This window comes from Poeciliopsis prolifica, unplaced genomic scaffold (assembly GCF_027474105.1).
Source record: "Poeciliopsis prolifica strain line A6 unplaced genomic scaffold, Auburn_PproV2 SCAFFOLD151, whole genome shotgun sequence".
Classification (NCBI taxonomy): domain Eukaryota; kingdom Metazoa; phylum Chordata; class Actinopteri; order Cyprinodontiformes; family Poeciliidae; genus Poeciliopsis; species Poeciliopsis prolifica.
Window position 1 is genome coordinate 456,718 of NW_026562526.1, and position 22,936 is coordinate 479,653.

Here is a 22,936-nt window from a genome sequence, read left to right on the forward strand (position 1 = left end):
CAGAGTGAGACCTCCTGTTCTGGGTTAAAATGAGGATTTCACCTGAATCTGTGAAATCTGCCCGGCAACACACTTAACTCTCAGTTACGACACAAAGGAAGGAACAAAACAACTTTATTTGTAAAAAGCAAACATGGCCGCTGAGATGCCGTCTGTCTCCTGGACGTTATGACATCACATGCTCCAGAACGCCCTGGCGAATCAGCTGCTCACATTTCCACCGTGGCAGGAAGTGCTGCGGACAAAAACCACTTCGTGTCAGGATGAGTCAGAATATGGGCCACTTGTTCACTTCCTGTCTCAGCAGGAAGCAGCTGCATTCCCAGGACCTCCAGTTACATCCCATTAAAGCGCCAGCAGGACCGTCGTCATATTGCGCTTCTCATCACTGTCATGGAGTCTGATCTCACCTGGCTGTTCTTCTTCAGCAGGATCACCGTTCCGTCGTCGATCTCGAACTCACCGTGGTCCTTCAGGCATCTGACCTGGAAAAGCACAGGGAGGTCAGCGGGGTCAGGCTGCAGGTCAGAGAGGTCAGACTCACCTGGATGTAGAGGCTCTTTGGAGGCTTCATGTCCTGCGTGATGTCCAGTCCCTCCTGTCCTCCGATGGACCGCATGAAGGAGGCCAGGGACTTTTATACTGGCCAAACCACTGCACCTGAACACACCACACACACAGGTGCTCTCAGCCTTCAGGTGAGCCAGCAGAGACCCCCCTCAACAGGAAGTGATGTCACTGACCTCCTCTGCTGACATGTGGAAGCGGACGTTAGCGGGCAGAACGCTGCCGCACTCCCAGCGTAGCGCACGGATCCTCAGCAGACGGTCGTACCTGCAAACAGCAGGTCAAAGGTCAGCATCAGAGGTCACACGACCCGGGCCGGCAGGTCACATGACTGCGGACGGAGTTACAGGTAGGCCACGACGCAGCGCTGGTTCCTCAGCAGGCAGCAGTGGCGCAGCTTGATGGAGGGGATGAGGTCAGCGCGGCCGGCGGCCTTCGCCTCCGACCTGCAGGAGACGGAGAGGTCAGGAGGTCAGACAGAGCGCAAGCGGTTCTGGACTGGTACCAGGAAATGGTTCCCTTAAAGGGCCAGTATTATGTTTTATAGCACAATCAGCAACTGTGTCGCCTTCTGGTGTTAAAAAATTGCTGTTCATATCAAATATGGGCTAAAAGGAATTTGACTTCCTGCCTTAACGCCTTTTAACCCTTTAATATTTTTACCAGCATCACTCTGAGCAGCAGCTGTTTGCTAATTGCTTCTGGCTAGTCTGAAGGGGGACAAGGTCCAACAAGGCGTTTTACACAGCTGAATGGTTGCCATGGAAAACATGATGAGTTCACAGGATACTGGCGCTTCAACTGTGAGCTACGGGTCAGAGGTTGGTTCTGAAAACCATCTGAAGCCAACAGAAACTTAAACCCAACCAGAACCAACCTGGACCCTGTAGAACCGTGCAGTGGGTCGGTACTCACACATCAGCCTGGTTCTGTATGTACAGATCCTCCATCTCCTGCAGAACCTGCCGCAGTCCGTCCTCCTGGAACCCAGAACTGATTCCAATTAATTTCTCTTCATATTTTGAAACTTTCAATCATGAGTTCAACTGAACTCTCAGTTTAACCTTTAGACTGAGAAGTTGTTGTTCAGCAGAGATCCGCAGAACAACTAGAAATCCGACATTGTGTAACCCCTGACCCTGCAGCACAACCCACAGATGGAGGCCTCAGTCCTCGACGCGGCTGTCGCGGGTTCGATTCCCGGCCTGGTGATCGCATGTCTTCCCTTCTCATGTTTCCTGTCAATTTACTATCATATAAAGGCCACTACGGCCGTTATTTTAAATAAATAAATTGATGTTAAAAATAAACTTGACCGTGTTCATCTGAGCCGAAACGTTAAATGAAGAGACTATTTTCTGCACACATTACTGTTTTATCTGAGGTTTACAGTTTCCGTCTTAAATCAGCGGTCGAACCTTAAACCAGGAAGTTTCTGGGCGGAGTTCTGCTGCGGGATCCCCCGGGATACTCACATTGAAAGCGGGCAGCTGGCCGCCGCTCGCCCGGTGCAGCTCCCGGATCAGCTCCAGGGCTTTCTCACAGAACATCCTGGGGCTCGGAACCGAACAGAACCGGGACTGACTGACCCTCAAGGCAGAGATGCAGCTTCGCGGGAAAATACTTTGTTGTGGTCACGTGACTCGGTGACGTAATTGTCCGGAAGCCGCGGAGGGACAAACAGCAGCAGCTCCAGCGGCGATGTGGTGAAACCGGCCAGAGCTACCGGGTAGGATTCTTCATTTATTGATGACTTATCGGTGATTCATTGGTGATTTGTGCACGTTTTGTTGTTGCTGATGTTTCTCAACAAAACCAATCAGTTTGGCTCCAAGATCAATGACTTCACCTGCGACAGTACTTCCGGTTCAGGGCAGCGTTAAAACCAATTCAAATTAGATCAAATATTTTTTCAGTTCAGCCTGAGGTTCGGCCGAACCCAACAGAACCAACCGTGTGAACCAACCATAACGGTGCGAGTTTCGTTATGAACGTTTTACTGGTCTGTTTTCCATCACGTGACCTTTCAGCCCAGTTTCAGGAAGCGGGTCATCAAACTGACCCCCCCTGTGGACAGTCACCATGGCAACGGGAGGAAACGTGAATGAGCATTTCCACCAAAACAATCAGAAATGTTACTTGAAGAAAATCAAAACATGTGAAACAATAAAAGCAACAGATTTAAAGTCCTAAAACTGAAACATCAGTTTTATTTGCTTTGACAAATGAGAGCAAATGTCAGGTGGACAGCCCGCCCTCACCTGGGGGAGACCAGCTCCTGATTGGTCGGCTTTATGGAGGCGAGAAGCTGCTGTTTGAGCTCTGAACACTAGGGGGAGCAGTCGAGATTTAATCATAATTACATTAAAACATGCTTTAAATCTGAAAACCTACCTGCCTCAGTGAGGCGTTCAGGGACACACGGTTAAATAGAAAGCTTTTGGCTGTTTCAGAATAACAACAGGAAGATCTGGAGTCGCTTTGTTCTCTGAAGGTTTCATGAAGATTTTATAAATAAACTTTATAAAAACCTTTTAAATATTCTTCACGCAAACTGTTAAAACGCGTCACATATGATTTATTAATCTTCTTTATTAAATTGCATGCATGTTTCAATTATTAATTTGTTTCAGTGAGCGTTACATCTACTAAAATTTCCGAGCTGTGCCTGAACGCAACGCTGGTTTTGTTTTGGAAGCCATTGTTCCGACGCTTCCCCAGAGACCATGAAGGCAGCACCGCTCTGACCACGTGGTCTGCAGCCTGCCTCCCGATTGGCTGTGGCAGCCCCGGCTCTGATCAGCTGTTCTCTGCGGATTTCAGTGCGGCTCCAGCGGGCGCTCGGTCTGGCTGCCGCCGCCTCTCAGCGCTCGCACGCCGCCCAGAACGAGGCCTCCTCACCGCGGACCGGGCCCGCTTTTCGGCCACCTTCCCCCGGGTAACGAGCCGTCTCTCTGCCGCTTCCAGTGATGCGGAGGCGGAGCTCCCTGACCGCGGAGAAGGACAGCGACCCGGAGCTGAAGCAGCGAGCCGGCAGAGCGGCGGCGCATCCGGCGACCGAGGCCGACAGGGCCCGGGAGAGGAGCCGGGGATGGGGAAGAGACCGTTCAGGAGGTGAGCACCGAGGAAACAGGTGGGGGAGGGAGTCTAGAGAAAATGGTGAAAAACATAAACTGAATAATTCAATAAAAAGATTAAAGTCTTTAAGGTTTTGAAGTTTGGGTGGGACATCAGAGGACAAAGAACCAGTCTCACTGGCAAGACTAGTCAGACTGGTTCCAGTGAGACTGTTGAGCTGGTTGGACTGGAAGGTCAGTCTGGAGACACTGAGGGACATTTGGAGACACTGAGGAACATTTGGAGACACTGGGGGACATTTGGAGACACTGGGGGACATTTGGAGACAGGACCACATGTTTCTAAGTCTTGATGTTGACACTGAGGCGCTCAGACCAAAGATGCGGTTCTGAGCTGATTTGGACCATCTGGACCGGGCCGGCTGGTTCTGTGCAGTCGGAGCAGTGACCTCAGCGGCTCAGGAGGTCAAGAGGTCACGTGATCCTCCTGTTCCTCCTGAAGCTGATCTCAGATCAGGGCGCTGCAGAACCTTCTGGACGAACCTGACCCGGTTCTGGTTGGTTCCAGAACTGGGTCAGGTTCTGGCCCAGGCTGTTCAGGTCCAGATATTCTGACCCGCCGCAGGAAGCGAAACTGAGCAGAACAGGAAGTCTGGAGTCTGACTCGGCGTCATGTGACCCTGAACGCAGCAGCTGTGATGCGTTCACTGACCGCTTGGCCCCGCCCCTCCCCATGACCCCCAGTCAGAACCACCAGATCTGGACCGGTCCATCTGGCTGTGGACGGGCCAGTGGACGGTTCTGATACCGACCCAGAACCTTCAGAATCTTTGACCTCAGTCAAATACAGCCAGGTTCTGGTTCTGGCTAGGTCCATCTAGCCAGAACCAGAACCTTCCAGCAGGTGTGACCCAGTAAATCGTCCTCATTGTTCTGGAGTCAGTCAGAACCGGTTCTGACTGGTATCAGTCGGGCAGCAGGGATCCGAACCTCTGCGGTTCTGTTTGGACCTGATGCTGCCAGCTGCTGTCTGGCTCGGCTTACTGGTTCTGTGCAGATCCGGTCTCTGGTTCTGGTTACCAGAAACTGGATCTGAACAGTTTCTGGTAACCAGACAGGTCGGAACTGGATGACCCGCTGTTGGATCCGAACAGAACCGCTCTGGACATGTTCAGCCCGGTCCAGTAACACTTTGTGGACAGACCGGCTGCTCCAGTGAACAGAACCAGAACCGGTTCAAAACTGGACCCAGTACTCCTCAGAACCATCCTGCTGGTCTTTCTGTCTTCCTCCATGAATTATTGATCTGTTCTGAGCGCGCTCAGTCTGGGTCGGGTCGGGTTTCTCCGGGTCGCTCCATCAGAACCATCAGAACCTGCTGGCCTGACAGAGATTGGTCTCAGGAGATGTTCCACTCTGTCCGGCCGTAGCGGCGTCGGTTCCGTCTGATTGGCTGTTCTCTCCTCAGGCTGGGGCTGCTGGGAAAGATGAAGAGGATGATGATGGTGCTGCTCTTCGTCTACGTCTCCATCCCCTTCATCATCAAGCTCTTCCCTCCATCCAGGCCAAACTCGTCTTCCTCAACTTCGGTGAGTTCAGTCGGACCTGAACTGAGCTGTGATTGGCCGGTTCAGCGCTGCATGGCAGCCAGCAGGGGGCGGTGTAGGACAGCCGTTTCACCCAGCATGCACTGCTCCAGGATGGAGCGCAGCCTTCCTCCGTCTGGTGAACTGCTTCCTGTTTTCCTGTGCTGCCTTCAGGCAGCGTGGGACATCATAGTTCTGTAGCTTCAGCTGAGCAGAACCAATCAGAACCTGCTGCTCATAACACAGAAACAAACGGACCAATGGCGAGCTGCCAGAGAGGTCATGTGACCTGTGTGTGTTTTTTGTCCCAGTGAGGATGCCATACTTCATCGACCTGAAGCGACCTCTGGATCAGGGGCTGAACCACACACACAACTTCTACCTGGAGCCTGAGGCGGGCCTGAAGATCGGAGTCTGGTACCAGAACCACACAGAACCTACAGAACCACACAGAACCACACAGAACCTACAGAACCACACAGAACCACAGAGAACCACACAGAACCTACAGAACCACACAGAACCTACAGAACCACACAGAACCACACAGAACCTACAGAACCACCCAGAACCTACAGAACCTACAGAACCACACAGAACCTACAGAACCACACAGAACCTACAGAACCTCACAGAACCTACAGAACCTCACAGAACCTACAGAACCACACAGAACCACACAGAACCTACAGAACCACACAGAACCACACAGAACCTACAGAACCACAGAGAACCACACAGAACCTACAGAACCACACAGAACCTACAGAACCACACAGAACCTACAAAACCACACAGAACCACACAGAACCTACAGAACCACAGAGAACCACACAGAACCTACAGAACCACACAGAACCTACAGAACCACACAGAACCACACAGAACCTACAGACCACACAGACCACACAGAACCTACAGAACCACAGAGAACCACACAGAACCTACAGAACCACACAGAACCTACAGAACCACACAGAACCTACAGAACCACACAGAACCACACAGAACCTACAGAACCACACAGAACCTACAGAACCACACAGAACCACACAGAACCTACAGAACCACACAGAACCTACAGAACCTCACAGAACCTACAGAACCACAGAACCACACAGAACCTACAGAACCACACAGAACCTACAGAACCTACAGAACCACACAGAACCACACAGAACCTACAGAACCTACAGAACCTACAGAACCACACAGAACCTACAGAACCTACAGAACCACACAGAACCTACAGAACCTACAGAACCACACAGAACCTACAGAACCTACAGAACCTACAGAACCACACAGAACCTACAGAACCTACAGAACCTACAGAACCACACAGAACCTACAGAACCTACAGAACCACACAGAACCACACAGAACCTACAGAACCACACAGAACCTACAGAACCACACAGAACCACACAGAACCTACAGAACCTACAGAACCATACAGAACCTACAGAACCTACAGAACCACACAGAACCTACAGAACCACACAGAACCTACAGAACCATACAGAACCTACAGAACCTACAGAACCACACAGAACCACACAGAACCATACAGAACCTACAGAACCTACAGAACCACACAGAACCACACAGAACCATACAGAACCATACAGAACCACACAGAACCACACAGAACCTACAGAACCATACAGAACCTACAGAACCTACAGAACCACACAGAACCACACAGAACCATACAGAACCATACAGAACCTACAGAACCACACAGAACCACACAGAACCATACAGAACCATACAGAACCACACAGAACCACACAGAACCTACAGAACCACACAGAACCATACAGAACCATACAGAACCACACAGAACCACACAGAACCTACAGAACCTACAGAACCACACAGAACCTACAGAATCACACAGAACCTACAGAACCACACAGAACCTACAGAACCATACAGAACCACCCAGAACCTACAGAACCACACAGAACCTACAGAACCACACAGAACCACACAGAACCTACAGAACCTACAGAACCACACAGAACCTACAGAACCACACAGAACCTACAGAACCACACAGAACCTACAGAACCACACAGAACCTACAGAACCTACAGAACCACACAGAACCTACAGAACCATACAGAACCACACAGAACCTACAGAACCTACAGAACCTACAGAACCACACAGAACCACACAGAACCTACAGAACCACACAGAACCTACAGAACCTACAGAACCTACAGAACCATACAGAACCACACAGAACCTACAGAACCTACAGAACCTACAGAACCATACAGAACCACACAGAACCACACAGAACCTACAGAACCTACAGAACCTACAGAACCACACAGAACCTACAGAACCTACAGAACCACACAGAACCTACAGAATCACACAGAACCTACAGAACCACACAGAACCTACAGAACCATACAGAACCACCCAGAACCTACAGAACCACACAGAACCTACAGAACCTACAGAACCACACAGAACCTACAGAACCACACAGAACCTACAGAACCACACAGACCTACAGAACCTACAGAACCACACAGAACCTACAGAACCATACAGAACCACACAGAACCTACAGACTACAGAACCTACAGAACCACACAGAACCACACAGAACCTACAGAACCACACAGAACCTACAGAACCTACAGAACCTACAGAACCATACAGAACCACACAGAACCTACAGAATCACACAGAACCTACAGAACCACACAGAACCTACAGAACCATACAGAACCTACAGAACCATACAGAACCACACAGAACCACACAGAACCTACAGAACCTACAGAACCACACAGAACCTACAGAATCACACAGAACCTACAGAACCACACAGAACCTACAGAACCATACAGAACCTACAGAACCACACAGAACCTACAGAACCACCCAGAACCTACAGAACCATACAGAACCACCCAGAACCTACAGAACCACACAGAACCTACAGAACCACACAGAACCACACAGAACCTACAGAACCTACAGAACCACACAGAACCTACAGAACCACACAGAACCACACAGAACCTACAGAACCACACAGAACCTACAGAACCTACAGAACCTACAGAACCACACAGAACCACACAGAACCTACAGAACCACACAGAACCTACAGAACCATACAGAACCACACAGAACCTACAGAACCACACAGAACCTACAGAACCACACAGAACCTACAGAACCATACAGAACCACACAGAACCTACAGAACCACACAGAACCACAGAACCACACAGAACCTACAGAACCACACAGAACCACACAGAACCTACAGAACCTACAAAACCACACAGAACCACACAGAACCTACAGAACCACACAGAACCTACAGAACCACACAGAACCTACAGAACCACACAGAACCACACAGAACCTACAGAACCACACAGAACCTACAGAACCACACAGAACCTACAGAACCACACAGAACCTACAGAACCTACAGAACCTACAGAACCTACAGAACCTACAGAACCACACAGAACCTACAGAACCTACAGAACCACACAGAACCTACAGAACCACAGAACCTACAGAACCTACAGAACCAACAGAACCTACAGAACCACACAGAACCTACAGAACCTACAGAACCACACAGAACCTACAGAACCACACAGAACCTACAGAACCACACAGAACCTACAGAACCTACAGAACCACACAGAACCACAGAACACAGAACCACACAGAACCTACAGAACCATACAGAACCACACAGAACCTACAAACCACACAGAACCTACAGAACCATACAGAACCACACAGAACCTACAGAACCACACAGAACCTACAGAACCACACAGAACCTACAGAACCACACAGAACCTACAGAACCTACAAAACCACACAGAACCACACAGAACCTACAGAACCACACAGAACCTACAGAACCACACAGAACCACACAGAACCTACAGAACCACACAGAACCTACAGAACCACACAGAACCTACAGAACCTACAGAACCACACAGAACCTACAGAACCTACAGAACCTACAGAACCACACAGAACCTACAGAACCTACAGAACCTACAGAACCACACAGAACCTACAGAACCTACAAACCACACAGAACCACACAGAACCTACAGAACCTACAGAACCTACAGAACCACACAGAACCACACAGAACCTACAGAACCTACAGAACCACACAGAACCTACAGAACCACACAGAACCTACAGAACCACACAGAACCTACAGAACCTACAGAACCACACAGAACCACACAGAACCACACAGAACCTACAGAACCTACAGAACCACACACACACAGAACCTACAGAACCACACAGAACCTACAGAACCACACACACACAGAACCTACAGAACCTACAGAACCACACAGAACCACACAGAACCACACAGAACCTACAGAACCACACAGAACCTACAGAACCACACAGAACCTACAGAACCACACAGAACCACACAGAACCTACAGAACCTACAGAACCTACAGCCTTTTAGTTTTTTTGCCATTTATCAAAATTGTTTTATTTGCATTTCCTCAGATTTCTGAATAATAAGACAAATAATTCAGAACCAAAGAGGAATAAATAATATGCAAGCCTTTAACGTTTCTTAAATCTTTTATTTGAAACAATATTCCAATAGTTTTTGCAGTTTTGTTTCTAATATATTGTATATGAGGATTTCAACTCAGTTTATTTTCTTTAATAATCCCTAAAAATTTTCTCTCATGGACTTTTTCAATTTCAACTCCATTTATGCAATTATAATAATGTACAATAGTACAATAACGTGCTTCTGCTGCTGCTGCAGCGACGTGCTGCTGCTGCTGCTGCAGCGACGTGCTGCTGCTGCTGCTGCTGCTGCAGCTTGTTGCTATTATTGTTATTAAGAAAGGAGTCCAGACGTTTTCTGAATATTTCTTCTGAAAGTTGCGGCAGCAGTTATATCAGCCTGGAGTTTCTTAGTTTTTCTGGACTGGAAAATGTTTTCCGTCTTCATGTTGTCAGGAAAGATTCCAGTTATATTATAACTGAGAGGTTCAGTAAAACTATAAATCACCTCTTTCATAATAACCATATGAATATCAGTATAATCTGTGGATTTCTTGTTTTTTAACTTTTTAAAGTTTTAACCTCATTTTCTCTCACTATTCCCAGAAACATTGTGTTAATATTAATACATTTATAATTATGTTCTTCATCTGTAACGTTTGGGAATTAATTTACTAAATTAGGATCAATAATTCAACAATATCAGTGTTGTCGTGTTTAATACATATTGGAAAATCTCCATCGTTATTGTTTTTAATAATAATTAATTATATTCCAAGTACACCAAATATTGTTGCAATATTTTTGCAGGAATCTATCATAATAGTCTTGCTTTTTTCTGACTTCTAATGTTAATTTATTTTTATATTTTCTTCTTTTTCCTGAGTTGGGCATTTAATAAAATCTTTATATAACTTGTTTTTTTTTTTAGCTTCTCCAAACTTTTATCTATTTCTGGATCTTTGTTTATAATAATGATCATAAGTTGTTGCAAATATTTCTAAAAATGTGTGATATGACTCATTAACATCAACATAAACATTTTTCCAATTATAGTTTAATAATTCTCCTTTGATCCACAGCTTCAGGTGATTTTATTAAATTAGTCATTTGTTTTGTCATATTTAGTTAAACTGGCAAATTTATATCAATATGAACTTATTCATAGAAATATGATCAGTTAGTGATGAACTGTCTTTAGTTATCGTTTAACATTAATGGATAGAAACCTAAACCAAACATTGTTTTATTAAATTTGTCAACAAATTAAAATCTCCACATATTAAAGTGAACTTTTCATACGTCTGATATTTTCTTAATAAACTCGTTTATCTCCTCAACTTCCACAAACATCCCGTCAACGCATCATGAAAACGATTCCAGGTCTCAGTCAGAGCTGGAATCCGTCCAACATCATGACCTTTTACTGACCTTCAGCTGACCTTTTACTGACCTTCAGCTGACCTTTTACTGACCTTACTGACCTTTTACTGACCTTCAGCTGACCTTTTACTGACCTTCTGCTGACCTTTTACTGACCTTTTACTGACCTTCAGCTGACCTTCAGCTGACCTTTTACTGACCTTTTACTGACCTTCAGCTGACCTTTTACTGACCTTTTACTGACCTTCTGCTGACCTTTTACTGACCTTCAGCTGACCTTTTACTGACCTTTTACTGACCTTCAGCTGACCTTTTACTGACCTTTTACTGACCTTCAGCTGACCTTTTACTGACCTTCTGCTGACCTTTTACTGACCTTTTACTGACCTTCAGCTGACCTTTTACTGACCTTTTACTGACCTTCTGCTGACCTTTTACTGACCTTTTACTGACCTTCAGCTGACCTTTTACTGACCTTTTACTGACCTTCTGCTGACCTTTTACTGACCTTTTACTGACCTTCAGCTGACCTTTTACTGACCTTTTACTGACCTTCTGCTGACCTTTTACTGACCTTCAGCTGACCTTTTACTGACCTTTTACTGACCTTCAGCTGACCTTTTACTGACCTTTACTGACCTTCAGCTGACCTTTTACTGACCTTCTGCTGACCTTTTACTGACCTTTTACTGACCTTCAGCTGACCTTTTACTGACCTTTTACTGACCTTCTGCTGACCTTTTACTGACCTTCAGCTGACCTTTTACTGACCTTTTACTGACCTTCAGCTGACCTTTTACTGACCTTTTACTGACCTTCAGCTGACCTTTTACTGACCTTCTGCTGACCTTTTACTGACCTTTTACTGACCCTTCAGCTGACCTTTTACTGACCTTTTACTGACCTTCTGCTGACCTTTTACTGACCTTTTACTGACCTTCAGCTGACCTTTTACTGACCTTTTACTGACCTTCTGCTGACCTTTTACTGACCTTTTACTGACCTTCAGCTGACCTTTTACTGACCTTTTACTGACCTTCTGCTGACCTTTTACTGACCTTCAGCTGACCTTTTACTGACCTTTTACTGACCTTCAGCTGACCTTTTACTGACCTTTTACTGACCTTCAGCTGACCTTTTACTGACCTTCTGCTGACCTTTTACTGACCTTTTACTGACCTTCAGCTGACCTTTTACTGACCTTTTACTGACCTTCTGCTGACCTTTTACTGACCTTTTACTGACCTTCAGCTGACCTTTTACTGACCTTTTACTGACCTTCTGCTGACCTTTTACTGACCTTTTACTGACCTTCAGCTGACCTTCTGCTGTTCTGACTCAACATCCATCAGATCTTTTTCCACGTTTCTAAAGTTGCTGCAAAACTCAGTTTCTCATCAAAGGTCATTTTTATCTGAGATAAATTACTATTAAAATGAATTATTGCACATTAATACATTAAATATCAGGTTCATTCATAGACTTTATGATTGTTGGATCAAAACACTAAATGCCATTTTGACTCATAACTAAATGATATTTTCTTCACTTTCATCAAAGCAAAAACCAGAACATAGAAAAGTGTAACCTAGCAACACCAAGTCAAAGGTCAACATCTGTGATGTTTGAACCTTCAGGAGAATCGATGGCGGCGATTCTGATTCCTTCTTTCTCTTTCATTCACAAACTTTTTTCCCTTTTGCTCTTTACCAGCTGCAGCTCTGCAGTATTTGCTCTAGATTTCATTTTTGAGGCTTCGTGTAAAAAGCAGCGAAAGTTTTTTCTTTGCTGCTGCAGAGGAACAAGTTCATCTGGTTCCGGTTCTGGTTCTGGATCTGGATCTGGATCTGGATCTGGTTCTGGTTCTGGTTCTGGTTCCGGTTCCGGTTCTGGTTCTGGTTCTGATTCTGGTTCTGGTTCCGGTTCCGGTTCTGGTTCCGGTTCCGGTTCCGGTTCCGGTTATGGTTCCGGTTCTGGTTCCGGTTCCGGTTCCGGTTCTGGTTCTGGTTCTGGTTCTGGTTCCGGTTCTGGTTCTGGTTCCGGTTCCGGGTCCAGTGTTACTCAGTTGCAGCGTTAAGCGTCTCTATAAAACTATCATAAATATGAACTTTGACCTTGGACATGTCCAGTGTCTCCGCCCGCTGAAGTCGTCCTCTCAGGAGGAACTGGCTCAACACAATGCATTATGGGTAATTCAGTTCTGGAGGCACAAAATGGCTGACACCGAGCGGCTGTAGTTCTGATGAGAGAAAAGAGAAACAAACAAAGACCAGGAATAGCAGATGCTTTGACTAGGCCAGTCACAGCATCAGGTCTAGTCATCCAGAAACGTCTGGTGTTTCAGGCACGGTTCCCGCTCAGATGTGGAGGGACGCTCAGGGCAAAGATGGCGACTGGTACCGCTCCGCCTTTAGCTCCGCCCACCCTGTCATCCTCTATCTCCATGGCAACGCAGGGACCAGAGGCGGTGACCACCGGGTGCAGCTGTACAAGGTGATGAAGAGCTGAACTCCTCCTGATTGGCTGAGAGGAACCACCTGACCCCTGTCTGTCCTCCTTCAGGTCCTCAGTTCACTGGGATACCATGTGGTGACCTACAGAGAGGTCACACCATAGCAGAAAGGATGGGCACCACCAAGCAGCTGGATTCAGTCTGGTGTATGTGTGTGTGTGTGTGTGTGTGTGTGTGTGTGTGTGTGTGTGTGTGTGTGTGTGTGTGTGTGACCAGGGTGGGGCGACTCAGATGGATCGCCATCAGAGCGAGGGATGACATCAGACGCTCTTTTCGTCTATGATTGGCTGAGACAGAGGATGGAGAAAACTCTGCCCCTCTACATCTGGGGCCACTCTCTGGGGACCGGGTAACACACACACACACACCCACACACACCCACACACACACCCACACACACACACACACACACACACACACACACACACACACACACACACACACACACACACACACACACCCACACACACACACACACACACACCCACACACACACACACACACACACAAACACACACACACACACAACACACACACACACACAGACACACACACACACACCAGGATATAAAAAGGGCCTCTTCAGTAAATCTGAACTTTCTGTTTCAGAGTCGCAACGAACCTGGTGAGACGGCTGTCTGAGCGAGGTGAGACACACACACCCTGAAACACAGCTGGACACACACCCTGAAACACAGCTGGACACACACTCTCTGTGACGCTGTCTTCCTGTCTGAACAGGAAGTCCTCCTGACGCTCTCTCCTGGAGTCTCCCTTCACCAACATCAGGGGAGGCCAAGAGCCACACCCATGGTAACTGCAGGCCCGCCCCCTGGCCTCTGTGGCCCAGCAGTGGTCTCAGTGTGTGTGTGTGTGTGTGTGTGTGTGTGTGTGTGTGTGTGTGTGTGTGTGTGTGTGTGTGTGTGTTTCAGGTGTACCGCTTCCTGCCGGCTTTCTGGTTCTTTCTGGACTCCATCACCGCCAACAACATCCGCTTCGCCAGCGACGAGAAGTAGGTTCTGACCCGGTTGGCTGGTTCTGGAGCTTCGTCTGTGTCTGAATGTTTGAGCGGCTCCGGAACCTGCGGATCGGGTGATCGGACCGGTCCGGTTCGGTGCGGCGGCGGCCCCTGGTGGCGGCCGCAGGAAGTGTTGGTTTTCATGGTTACCGTTTTCTTTCAGCATGGACCACATTTCCTGTCCGGTTCTGATTCTACACGCCGAGGACGACGGAGTGGTTCCGTTCCAACTGGGCAAAAAGGTACCAGGTTCAAACGGGTCGGACCTTTACAGACTGAAACTGGGACCAAATGATTTGGTTAGGACGTTTACAGATAACTATTTTAAACAAGATCAGGTAGAAAGTTAAGGAATTGGAATGATCTGGAGTTCATAGATCTAAAGATTTCCTCTGAACAGTTCCTCTGAACAGTTCCTCTGAACAGTTCCTGTAAACAGTTCCTCTGAACAGTTCCTGAAACAGTTCCTGTAAACAGTTCCTCTGAACAGTTCCTGTAAACAGTTCCTCTGAACAGTTCCTGTAAACAGTTCCCTGAACAGTTCCTCTGAACAGTTTCTGTAAACAGTTCCTCTGAACAGTTCCTGTAAACAGTTCCTCTGAACAGTTCCTGTAAACAGTTCCTCAGAACAGTTCCTCTGAACAGTTCTCTGAACAGTTCCTGTAAACAGTTCCTGTAAACAGTTCCTCTGAACAGTTCCTGTAAACAGTTCCTCAGAACAGTTCCTCTGAACAGTTCCTGTAAACAGTTCCTCTGAACAGTTCCTGTAAACAGTTCCTCTGAACAGTTCCTGTAAACAGTTCCTCTGAACAGTTTCTGTAAACAGTTCCTCTGAACAGTTCCTGTAAACAGTTCCTCTGAACAGTTCCTGTAAACAGTTCCTCTGAACAGTTCCTGTAAACAGTTCCTCTGAACAGTTCCTGTAAACAGTTCCTCTGAACAGTTCCTGTAAACAGTTCCTCTGAACAGTTCCTGTAAACAGTTCCTCTGAACAGTTCCTGTAAACAGTTCCTCTGAACAGTTCCTGTAAACAGTTCCTCTGAACAGTTCCTGTAAACAGTTCCTCTGAACAGTTCCTCTGAACAGTTTCTGTAAACAGTTCCTCTGAACAGTTCCTGTAAACAGTTCCTCTGAACAGTTCCTGTAAACAGTTCCTCTGAACAGTTCCTGTAAACAGTTCCTCTGAACAGTTCCTGTAAACAGTTCCTCAGAACAGTTCCTCTGAACAGTTCCTGTAAACAGTTCCTCTGAACAGTTCCTGTAAACAGTTCCTGTAAACAGTTCCTCTGAACAGTTTCTGTAAACAGTTCCTCTGAACAGTTCCTGTAAACAGTTCCTCTGAACAGTTCCTGTAAACAGTTCCTCTGAACAGTTCCTGTAAACAGTTCCTCTGAACAGTTCCTGTAAACAGTTCCTCTGAACAGTTCCTGTAAACAGTTCCTCTGAACAGTTCCTGTAAACAGTTCCTCTGAACAGTTCCTGTACACAGTTCCTCTGAACAGTTCCTGTAAACAGTTCCTCTGAACAGTTCCTGTAAACAGTTCCTCTGAACAGTTCCTGTAAACAGTTCCTCTGAACAGTTCCTGTAAACAGTTCCTCTGAACAGTTCCTGTAAACAGTTCCTCTGAACAGTTCCTGTAAACAGTTCCTCAGAACAGTTCCTCTGAACAGTTCCTGTAAACAGTTCCTCTGAACAGTTCCTGTAAACAGTTCCTCTGAACAGTTCCTCTGAACAGTTTCTGTAAACAGTTCCTGAACAGTTCCTGTAAACAGTTCCTCTGAACAGTTCCTCTGAACAGTTTCTGTAAACAGTTCCTCTGAACAGTTCCTGTAAACATTTCCTCTGAACAGTTCCTGTAAACAGTTCCTCTGAACAGTTCCTGTAAACAGTTCCTCTGAACAGTTCCTGTAAACAGTTCCTCTGAACAGTTCCTGTAAACAGTTCCTCAGAACAGTTCCTCTGAACAGTTCCTCTGAACAGTTCCTGTAAACAGTTCCTCTGAACAGTTCCTGTAAACAGTTCCTGTAAACAGTTCCTGTAAAAGTTCCTGTAAACAGTTCCTCTGAACAGTTCCTCTGAACAGTTTCCTGTAAACAGTTCCTCTGAACAGTTCCTGTAAACAGTTCCTCTGAACAGTTCCTGTAAACAGTTCCTCTGAACAGTTCCTGTAAACAGTTCCTCTGAACAGTTCCTGTAAACAGTTCCTCTGAACAGTTCCTGTAAACAGTTCCTCTGAACAGTTCCTGTAAACAGTTTCTCAGAACAGTTCCTCTGAACAGTTCCTGTAAACAGTTCCTCTGAACAGTTCCCCTGAACAGTTCCTCAGAACAGTTCCTCTGAACAGTTCCTGTACACAGTTCCTCTGAACAGTTCCTGTAAACAGTTCCTGAACAGTTCCTCAGAACAGTTCCTCTGAACAGTTCCTCAAACAGTTCCTCTGAACAGTTCCTCTGAACAGTTCCTGTAAACAGTTCCTCTGAACAGTTCCTGTAAACAGTTCCTCAGAACAGTTCCTCTGAACAGTTCCTCAGAACAGTTCCTCTGAACAGTTCCTGTAAACAGTTCCTCAGAACAGTTCCTCTGAACAGTTCCTGTAAACAGTTCCTCAGAACAGTTCCTCTGAACAGTTCCTGTAAACAGTTCCTCTGAACAGTTCCTCTGAACAGTGTAAACAGTTCCTCAGAACAGTTCCTCTGAACAGTTCCTGTAAACAGTTCCTCTGAACAGTTCCTGTAAACAGTTCCTGTAAACAGTTCCTCAGAACAGTTCCTCTGAACAGTTCCTGTAAACAGTTCCTCAGAACAGTTCCTCTGAACAGTTCCTGTAAACAGTTCCTCTGAACAGTTCCTGTAAACAGTTCCTGTAAACAGTTCCTCAGAACAATTCCTCTGAACAGTTCCTGTAAACAGTTCCTCAGAACAGTTCCTCTGAACAGTTCCTGTAAACAGTTCCTCTGAACAGTTCCTCAGAACAGTTCCTCTGAACAGTTCCTCTGAACAGTTCCTGTAAACAGTTCCTCTGAACAGTTCCTGTAAACAGTTCCTCAGAACAGTTCCTCTGAACAGTTCCTCAGAACAGTTCCTCTGAACAGTTCCTGTAAACAGTTCCTCAGAACAGTTCCTCTGAACAGTTCCTGTAAACAGTTCCTCAGAACAGTTCCTCTGAACAGTTCCTGTAAACAGTTCCTCTGAACAGTTCCTCTGAACAGTTCCTGTAAACAGTTCCCAGAACAGTTCCTCTGAACAGTTCCTGTAAACAGTTCCTCTGAACAGTTCCTGTAAACAGTTCCTGTAAACAGTTCCTCAGAACAGTTCCTCTGAACAGTTCCTGTAAACAGTTCCTCAGAACAGTTCCTCTGAACAGTTCCTGTAAACAGTTCCTCTGAACAGTTCCTCTGAACAGTTCCTGTAAACAGTTCCTCAGAACAGTTCCTCTGAACAGTTCCTGTAAACAGTTCCTCTGAACAGTTCCTGTAAACAGTTCCTGTAAACAGTTCCTCAGAACAGTTCCTCTGAACAGTTCCTGTAAACAGTTCCTCAGAACAGTTCCTCTGAACAGTTCCTGTAAACAGTTCCTCTGAACAGTTCCTCTGAACAGTTCCTGTAAACAGTTCCTCAGAACAGTTCCTCTGAACAGTTCCTGTAAACAGTCCTCTGAACAGTTCCTCTGAACAGTTCCTGTAAACAGTTCCTCAGAACAGTTCCTCTGAACAGTTCCTCAGAACAGTTCCTCTGAACAGTTCCTGTAAACAGTTCCTCTGAACAGTTCCTGTAAACAGTTCCTGTAAACAGTTCCTCAGAACAGTTCCTCTGAACAGTTCCTGTAAACAGTTCCTCAGAACAGTTCCTCTGAACAGTTCCTGTAAACAGTTCCTCTGAACAGTTCCTGTAAACAGTTCCTCAGAACAGTTCCTCTGAACAGTTCCTGTAAACAGTTCCTCTGAACAGTTCCTGTAAACAGTTCCTCAGAACAGTTCCTCTGAACAGTTCCTCAGAACAGTTCCTCTGAACAGTTCCTGTAAACAGTTCCTCTGAACAGTTCCTGTAAACAGTTCCTCAGAACAGTTCCTCTGAACAGTTCCTGTAAACAGTTCCTCTGAACAGTTCCTCTGAACAGTACCTGTAAACAGTTCCTCAGAACAGTTCCTCTGAACACTTCCTGTAAACAGTTCCTCTGAACAGTTCCTGTAAACAGTTCCTGTAAACAGTTCCTCAGAACAGTTCCTCTGAACAGTTCCTGTAAACAGTTCCTTAACAGTTCCTCAGAACAGTTCCTCAGAACAGTTCCTCTGAACAGTTCCTGTAAACAGTTCCTCTGAACAGTTCCTGTAAACAGTTCCTCAGAACAGTTCCTCTGAACAGTTCCTCAGAACAGTTCCTCTGAACAGTTCCTGTAAACAGTTCCTCAGAACAGTTCCTCTGAACAGTTCCTGTAAACAGTTCCTCTGAACAGTTCCTCTGAACAGTTCCTGTAAACAGTTCTCAGAACAGTTCCTCTGAACAGTTCCTGTAAACAGTTCCTCTGAACAGTTCCTGTAAACAGTTCCTCAGAACAGTTCCTCTAACAGTTCCTCAGAACAGTTCCTCTGAACAGTTCCTGTAAACAGTTCCTCAAAACAGTTCCTCTGAACAGTTCCTGTAAACAGTTCCTCAGAACAGTTCCTCTGAACAGTTCCTGTAAACAGTTTCTCAGAACAGTTCCTCTGAACAGTTCCTGTAAACAGTTCCTCTGAACAGTTCCTGTAAACAGTTCCTCAGAACAGTTCCTCTGAACAGTTCTCTGTCTCCTGCAGCTCTACAGTCTGGCGTCTCGCTCCAGCAGCCTCAGTGACCATAAGGTTCAGTTCGTGGCGTTCCCGGCGGCTCTGGCCTTCAGACACAAGTTCATCTACAGGAGCCCGGAGCTGCCAAATATCCTCAGGTAGGCTCTGATCCGAGGGTCTGACTGGATCCTGGTTCTGTTTGGTTCTGACCCGTTCTGATCGGTTCCAGTGATTTCCTGGGAGCGGCTCATCCCGCCGTGGCGTGACGACGGCTCGTCTTGATGGATTGAGCGTTCCTGTTAGCATTCCCGACGTTCCGGCTGACGGTACGGCGACCACGATTTTATTTCTCACCTTCGTGGTTTGCTCCTCCTCACCGTCGGCAGGAAACTGTTTTCCTCTTCTGACTTGAAATATGAATTAAATCTGGTTTTATGTAGCTGAGCCTCCTTCACTGACCTGTGGATGGTTCTGGTTCTGGTCAAACCGGACCTTATCACTCCTCCAGAACCTCCAGACGTTCAGGAGATTCTCTCCTCTCAACAGTTCTGGTTCCGCAGGATTTAAGAAACCGGTCCGGTTCTGGTACCAATTGCACAGCAGCAGGAAACAGGAAGTGATGTCATCCTTCCTGAACGTCTAGCTGATGAAGAAGCTAACCTGAACCAGCGCTGGGTGGTAGACTGGTGTCGGTCTTTAACTGGTTCTGACCAGCAGTGTGCACGCTTATGCTAATTCACTAATAGTGGAGCTAAATGTTAGCTTAGCATTTAGACTTTTTGCTAACTTTGTAAACATTTAGCACACTTAGTTTCCCTTAAATTAATTATTCATTAATTTACTCTTTTCGTATCAACTGCTAAAAATTCTTCCAGTTAGATGGGTATATTCATGCTCTTATTTTGAAGGGGTTGACATCGTTCTGTTACCTCACTTCTCTGGTTTTTCAGAATTCTGTTTAGCAAACAGGAAGTAAACAAAAGAACAAATCAAGAATTCAATCAGAATATTTAGCAACTACACTAGCTTCTAGCATTTTAGCTTCTGCTAAACGCCATGTTGACCTAGCGCTTTAGCATCAACCAAACTAATGGTTGATGCTAGGGTTAGCGAGCTAGTCTTTTAGCTAGCAGTCCCGTCACTGGTCTGGTGCGTTGACCTTTAGACGACCTGACGGTTCTTCATGCTGAAGCTCAGAACTTGTTTTGTTTTGGTCCCAAACGGACTCTGAAGGCTCTAAGCCGTCTGCTGTTTTACAGAACCAGTACCAGTTTAAAACTGGACCCAGTTTGACCTCAGAGCTGGACTCTCCAGTGAACTTATAAAACCTGAACAGAACCAGTCAGGTTTCATGACAGGTTCACAGGTTCATGAGTCCAGAACCAGTGGAGGTTCTGGACCTCAGTTTGAACCCAGATTCTGGAGTCAAACTAAGCAGAACCACAGAACTTTTGTTCTAATTTAGAAAGTAATTTTATTCTACTGGACCAATCAAACATGTTGGCGGTTCTAGAGAGTTGTTCTTCTCCAGAGGAACCAACAGCGGTTCTGGCCGGGTCAGATTCAAACTGTGCACTGATGCATTCTGGGAAAAATCAGACTACAAAATGCGACATCGCCCTGGTGTGTTCAGTTTATTTTATTTTTTCAAAAGTGGGAACAGAGAGGAGCAAAGTTGAGCTGAGCGGTTCTGATCGGTGTGGTGAATCGAGGTTCTCGGTGAAAATGGGTCAAAGTATCAGAGCTGGAGGACAAACTTTCAGTCATTTTCACTTTAGAAATGTAATAAATGTTTGCTTTATGATCAACTCTGATCTGAACAATTGTAAGTTTGATTTCACAGTTTTAAAGTTGGGGGGTAAAATCTAGGTTTCGGATTGTTCCTGAAAGCATCGTTCCATCCCCCTGCTGAACATGAACCGGTTTGCAGGTCACTGACATGAGGGACGTTATTAACTCATTGATTGGCTGAAAACCAAATACTGAAATATTTAACTTGCTAATAATTTAGTTAGCTAGTTAATGCTAATGTTTAGATGTGAGCTAGCTGAATATTTAGCTCAGAAACTAAATAACTGAATAACGTGGTGAAAATATGAAACTTGGGCTTTTCACTGATAGATTAAATTGTTTAAATTATTGCTGCTAATTTTTAACAGTTAACTTTAGAAACGAGTTTACAGCTGATCCCCATGGAGCTACGAACGAATCTATCACAAAACAGAGACATGCTTTATGAACATTAAAATCTTTATGTGACGTATATAAATGTCCCAGATGAATAATAATTAACCAGAGAAGTTATTATGTTTTCAGGACAAAAGTCCTGAAAAACTTCCACAGACACTGAAACTTTAATCACTGGAGGTTCAGGTCTGACCAGTTAACAATGTTAACTGGTTTAACTGGGAGCCACGCCTGGCCCAGTCTGCAAACAAGATAAAGACAAAAAAATATCCAAATAAGGTCATAAACATGAGCAGATGTACGGTTCACAAATAAATCCCCAATACTGGGTCGATTCTGGAGGGAAACCCAGTGGGTCAGAACCGCCAAAGCAATGCTGCTGAATACATGGAAACATAAAAATGAATTATTCTGATGTTTATGAGACAGAAATAACTTTGATCCCGAACAGAACCAGGAGAACGTTCTCTGACTGTCAGAATTTAAGGATCAACGATTCAGACGGTTGGACATGTTCATGTCCAATATGGAGGACCGGAACTGGGGCCCTGGTTCCCTCCCCCTCCCGGCCCAGTTCCCCCTCCCGGCCGGTTCCCCCTCCCGGCCCGGTTCCCCCTCCCGGCCCGGTTCCCCCTCCCGGCCCGGTTCCCCCTCCCGGCCGGCTCCGGGCCCGGTTCCCCCTCCGGGCCCGGTTCCCCCTCCAGCCCAGTTCCCCCTCCCGGGGCTCCAGGAGGAGGGGAAGACACTCAGGCTCCGCCCACTGGGAGGAAGGGCGGGGCTATCAGTGGAAGAGGTCTCATTCTGCTGGTTTTCCCAGGAACGTTTGTCTGAATCCTGAGTTTAAATGGGATCTACATTCTCAGTGACGCCAAAGGAAGATGGTTAATGAGTTGAACTTACGGAGCGATTTCCAATCATTATGACCAACAGAATGCTTTTACACTTTGGGAACAGTCCATGTTGGGCATCCAACACGTTTAGGCTAATATAAGGCCAAATCTGCAACCTTGATAAATGCTTATTTTGTGGAAAGAACACAGAAACAATACATTTTGTTTTCTAAAAGAAACAAATCCCATCAAATATCTTTGGAATAATGTGGATTAAACCAAACATTAAAGTTCCTGAATCTGTTTCTGGAGGTACAATAACATTTGGTTCTTCTAGAAAAATAAAGCTGTGTTGTAATCTTATAATCGAACATTTTGTCTGGTGAAATTCTTTATTCTCAAGCTGAAGCCGCCATCTGTCACATCTCTGCTCTGAATCCCAGTTTCATT

At 46.0% G+C, this 22,936-nt stretch overlaps 1 protein-coding gene, 1 long non-coding RNA gene and 1 pseudogene across 2 annotated transcripts; 1 reads left to right on the forward strand and 2 right to left on the reverse strand.

The window, feature by feature from the left end:
- Positions 1 to 97: 97 nt before the first annotated feature.
- Positions 98 to 2,204, reverse strand: LOC129355938 (DNA replication complex GINS protein PSF1-like). The gene is given in 8 exon segments (XM_055025577.1): positions 98 to 235; positions 411 to 485; positions 545 to 636; positions 639 to 660; positions 744 to 834; positions 915 to 1,013; positions 1,483 to 1,547; positions 2,043 to 2,204. Coding segments are annotated over 8 exon segments (588 nt in total). The 5' UTR covers positions 2,118 to 2,204; the 3' UTR covers positions 98 to 166.
- Positions 2,205 to 2,217: 13 nt separating this feature from the next.
- Positions 2,218 to 21,277, forward strand: LOC129355953 (lysophosphatidylserine lipase ABHD12-like; annotated as a pseudogene).
- On the reverse strand, positions 8,501 to 9,324 carry LOC129355939 (uncharacterized). Its single transcript, XR_008605336.1, has 3 exons — positions 9,222 to 9,324; positions 9,070 to 9,174; positions 8,501 to 8,708 (listed from the first exon to the last, which is right to left on the reverse strand). It is a non-coding gene; the product is annotated as an uncharacterized LOC129355939 (long non-coding RNA).
- Positions 21,278 to 22,936: the final 1,659 nt, after the last annotated feature.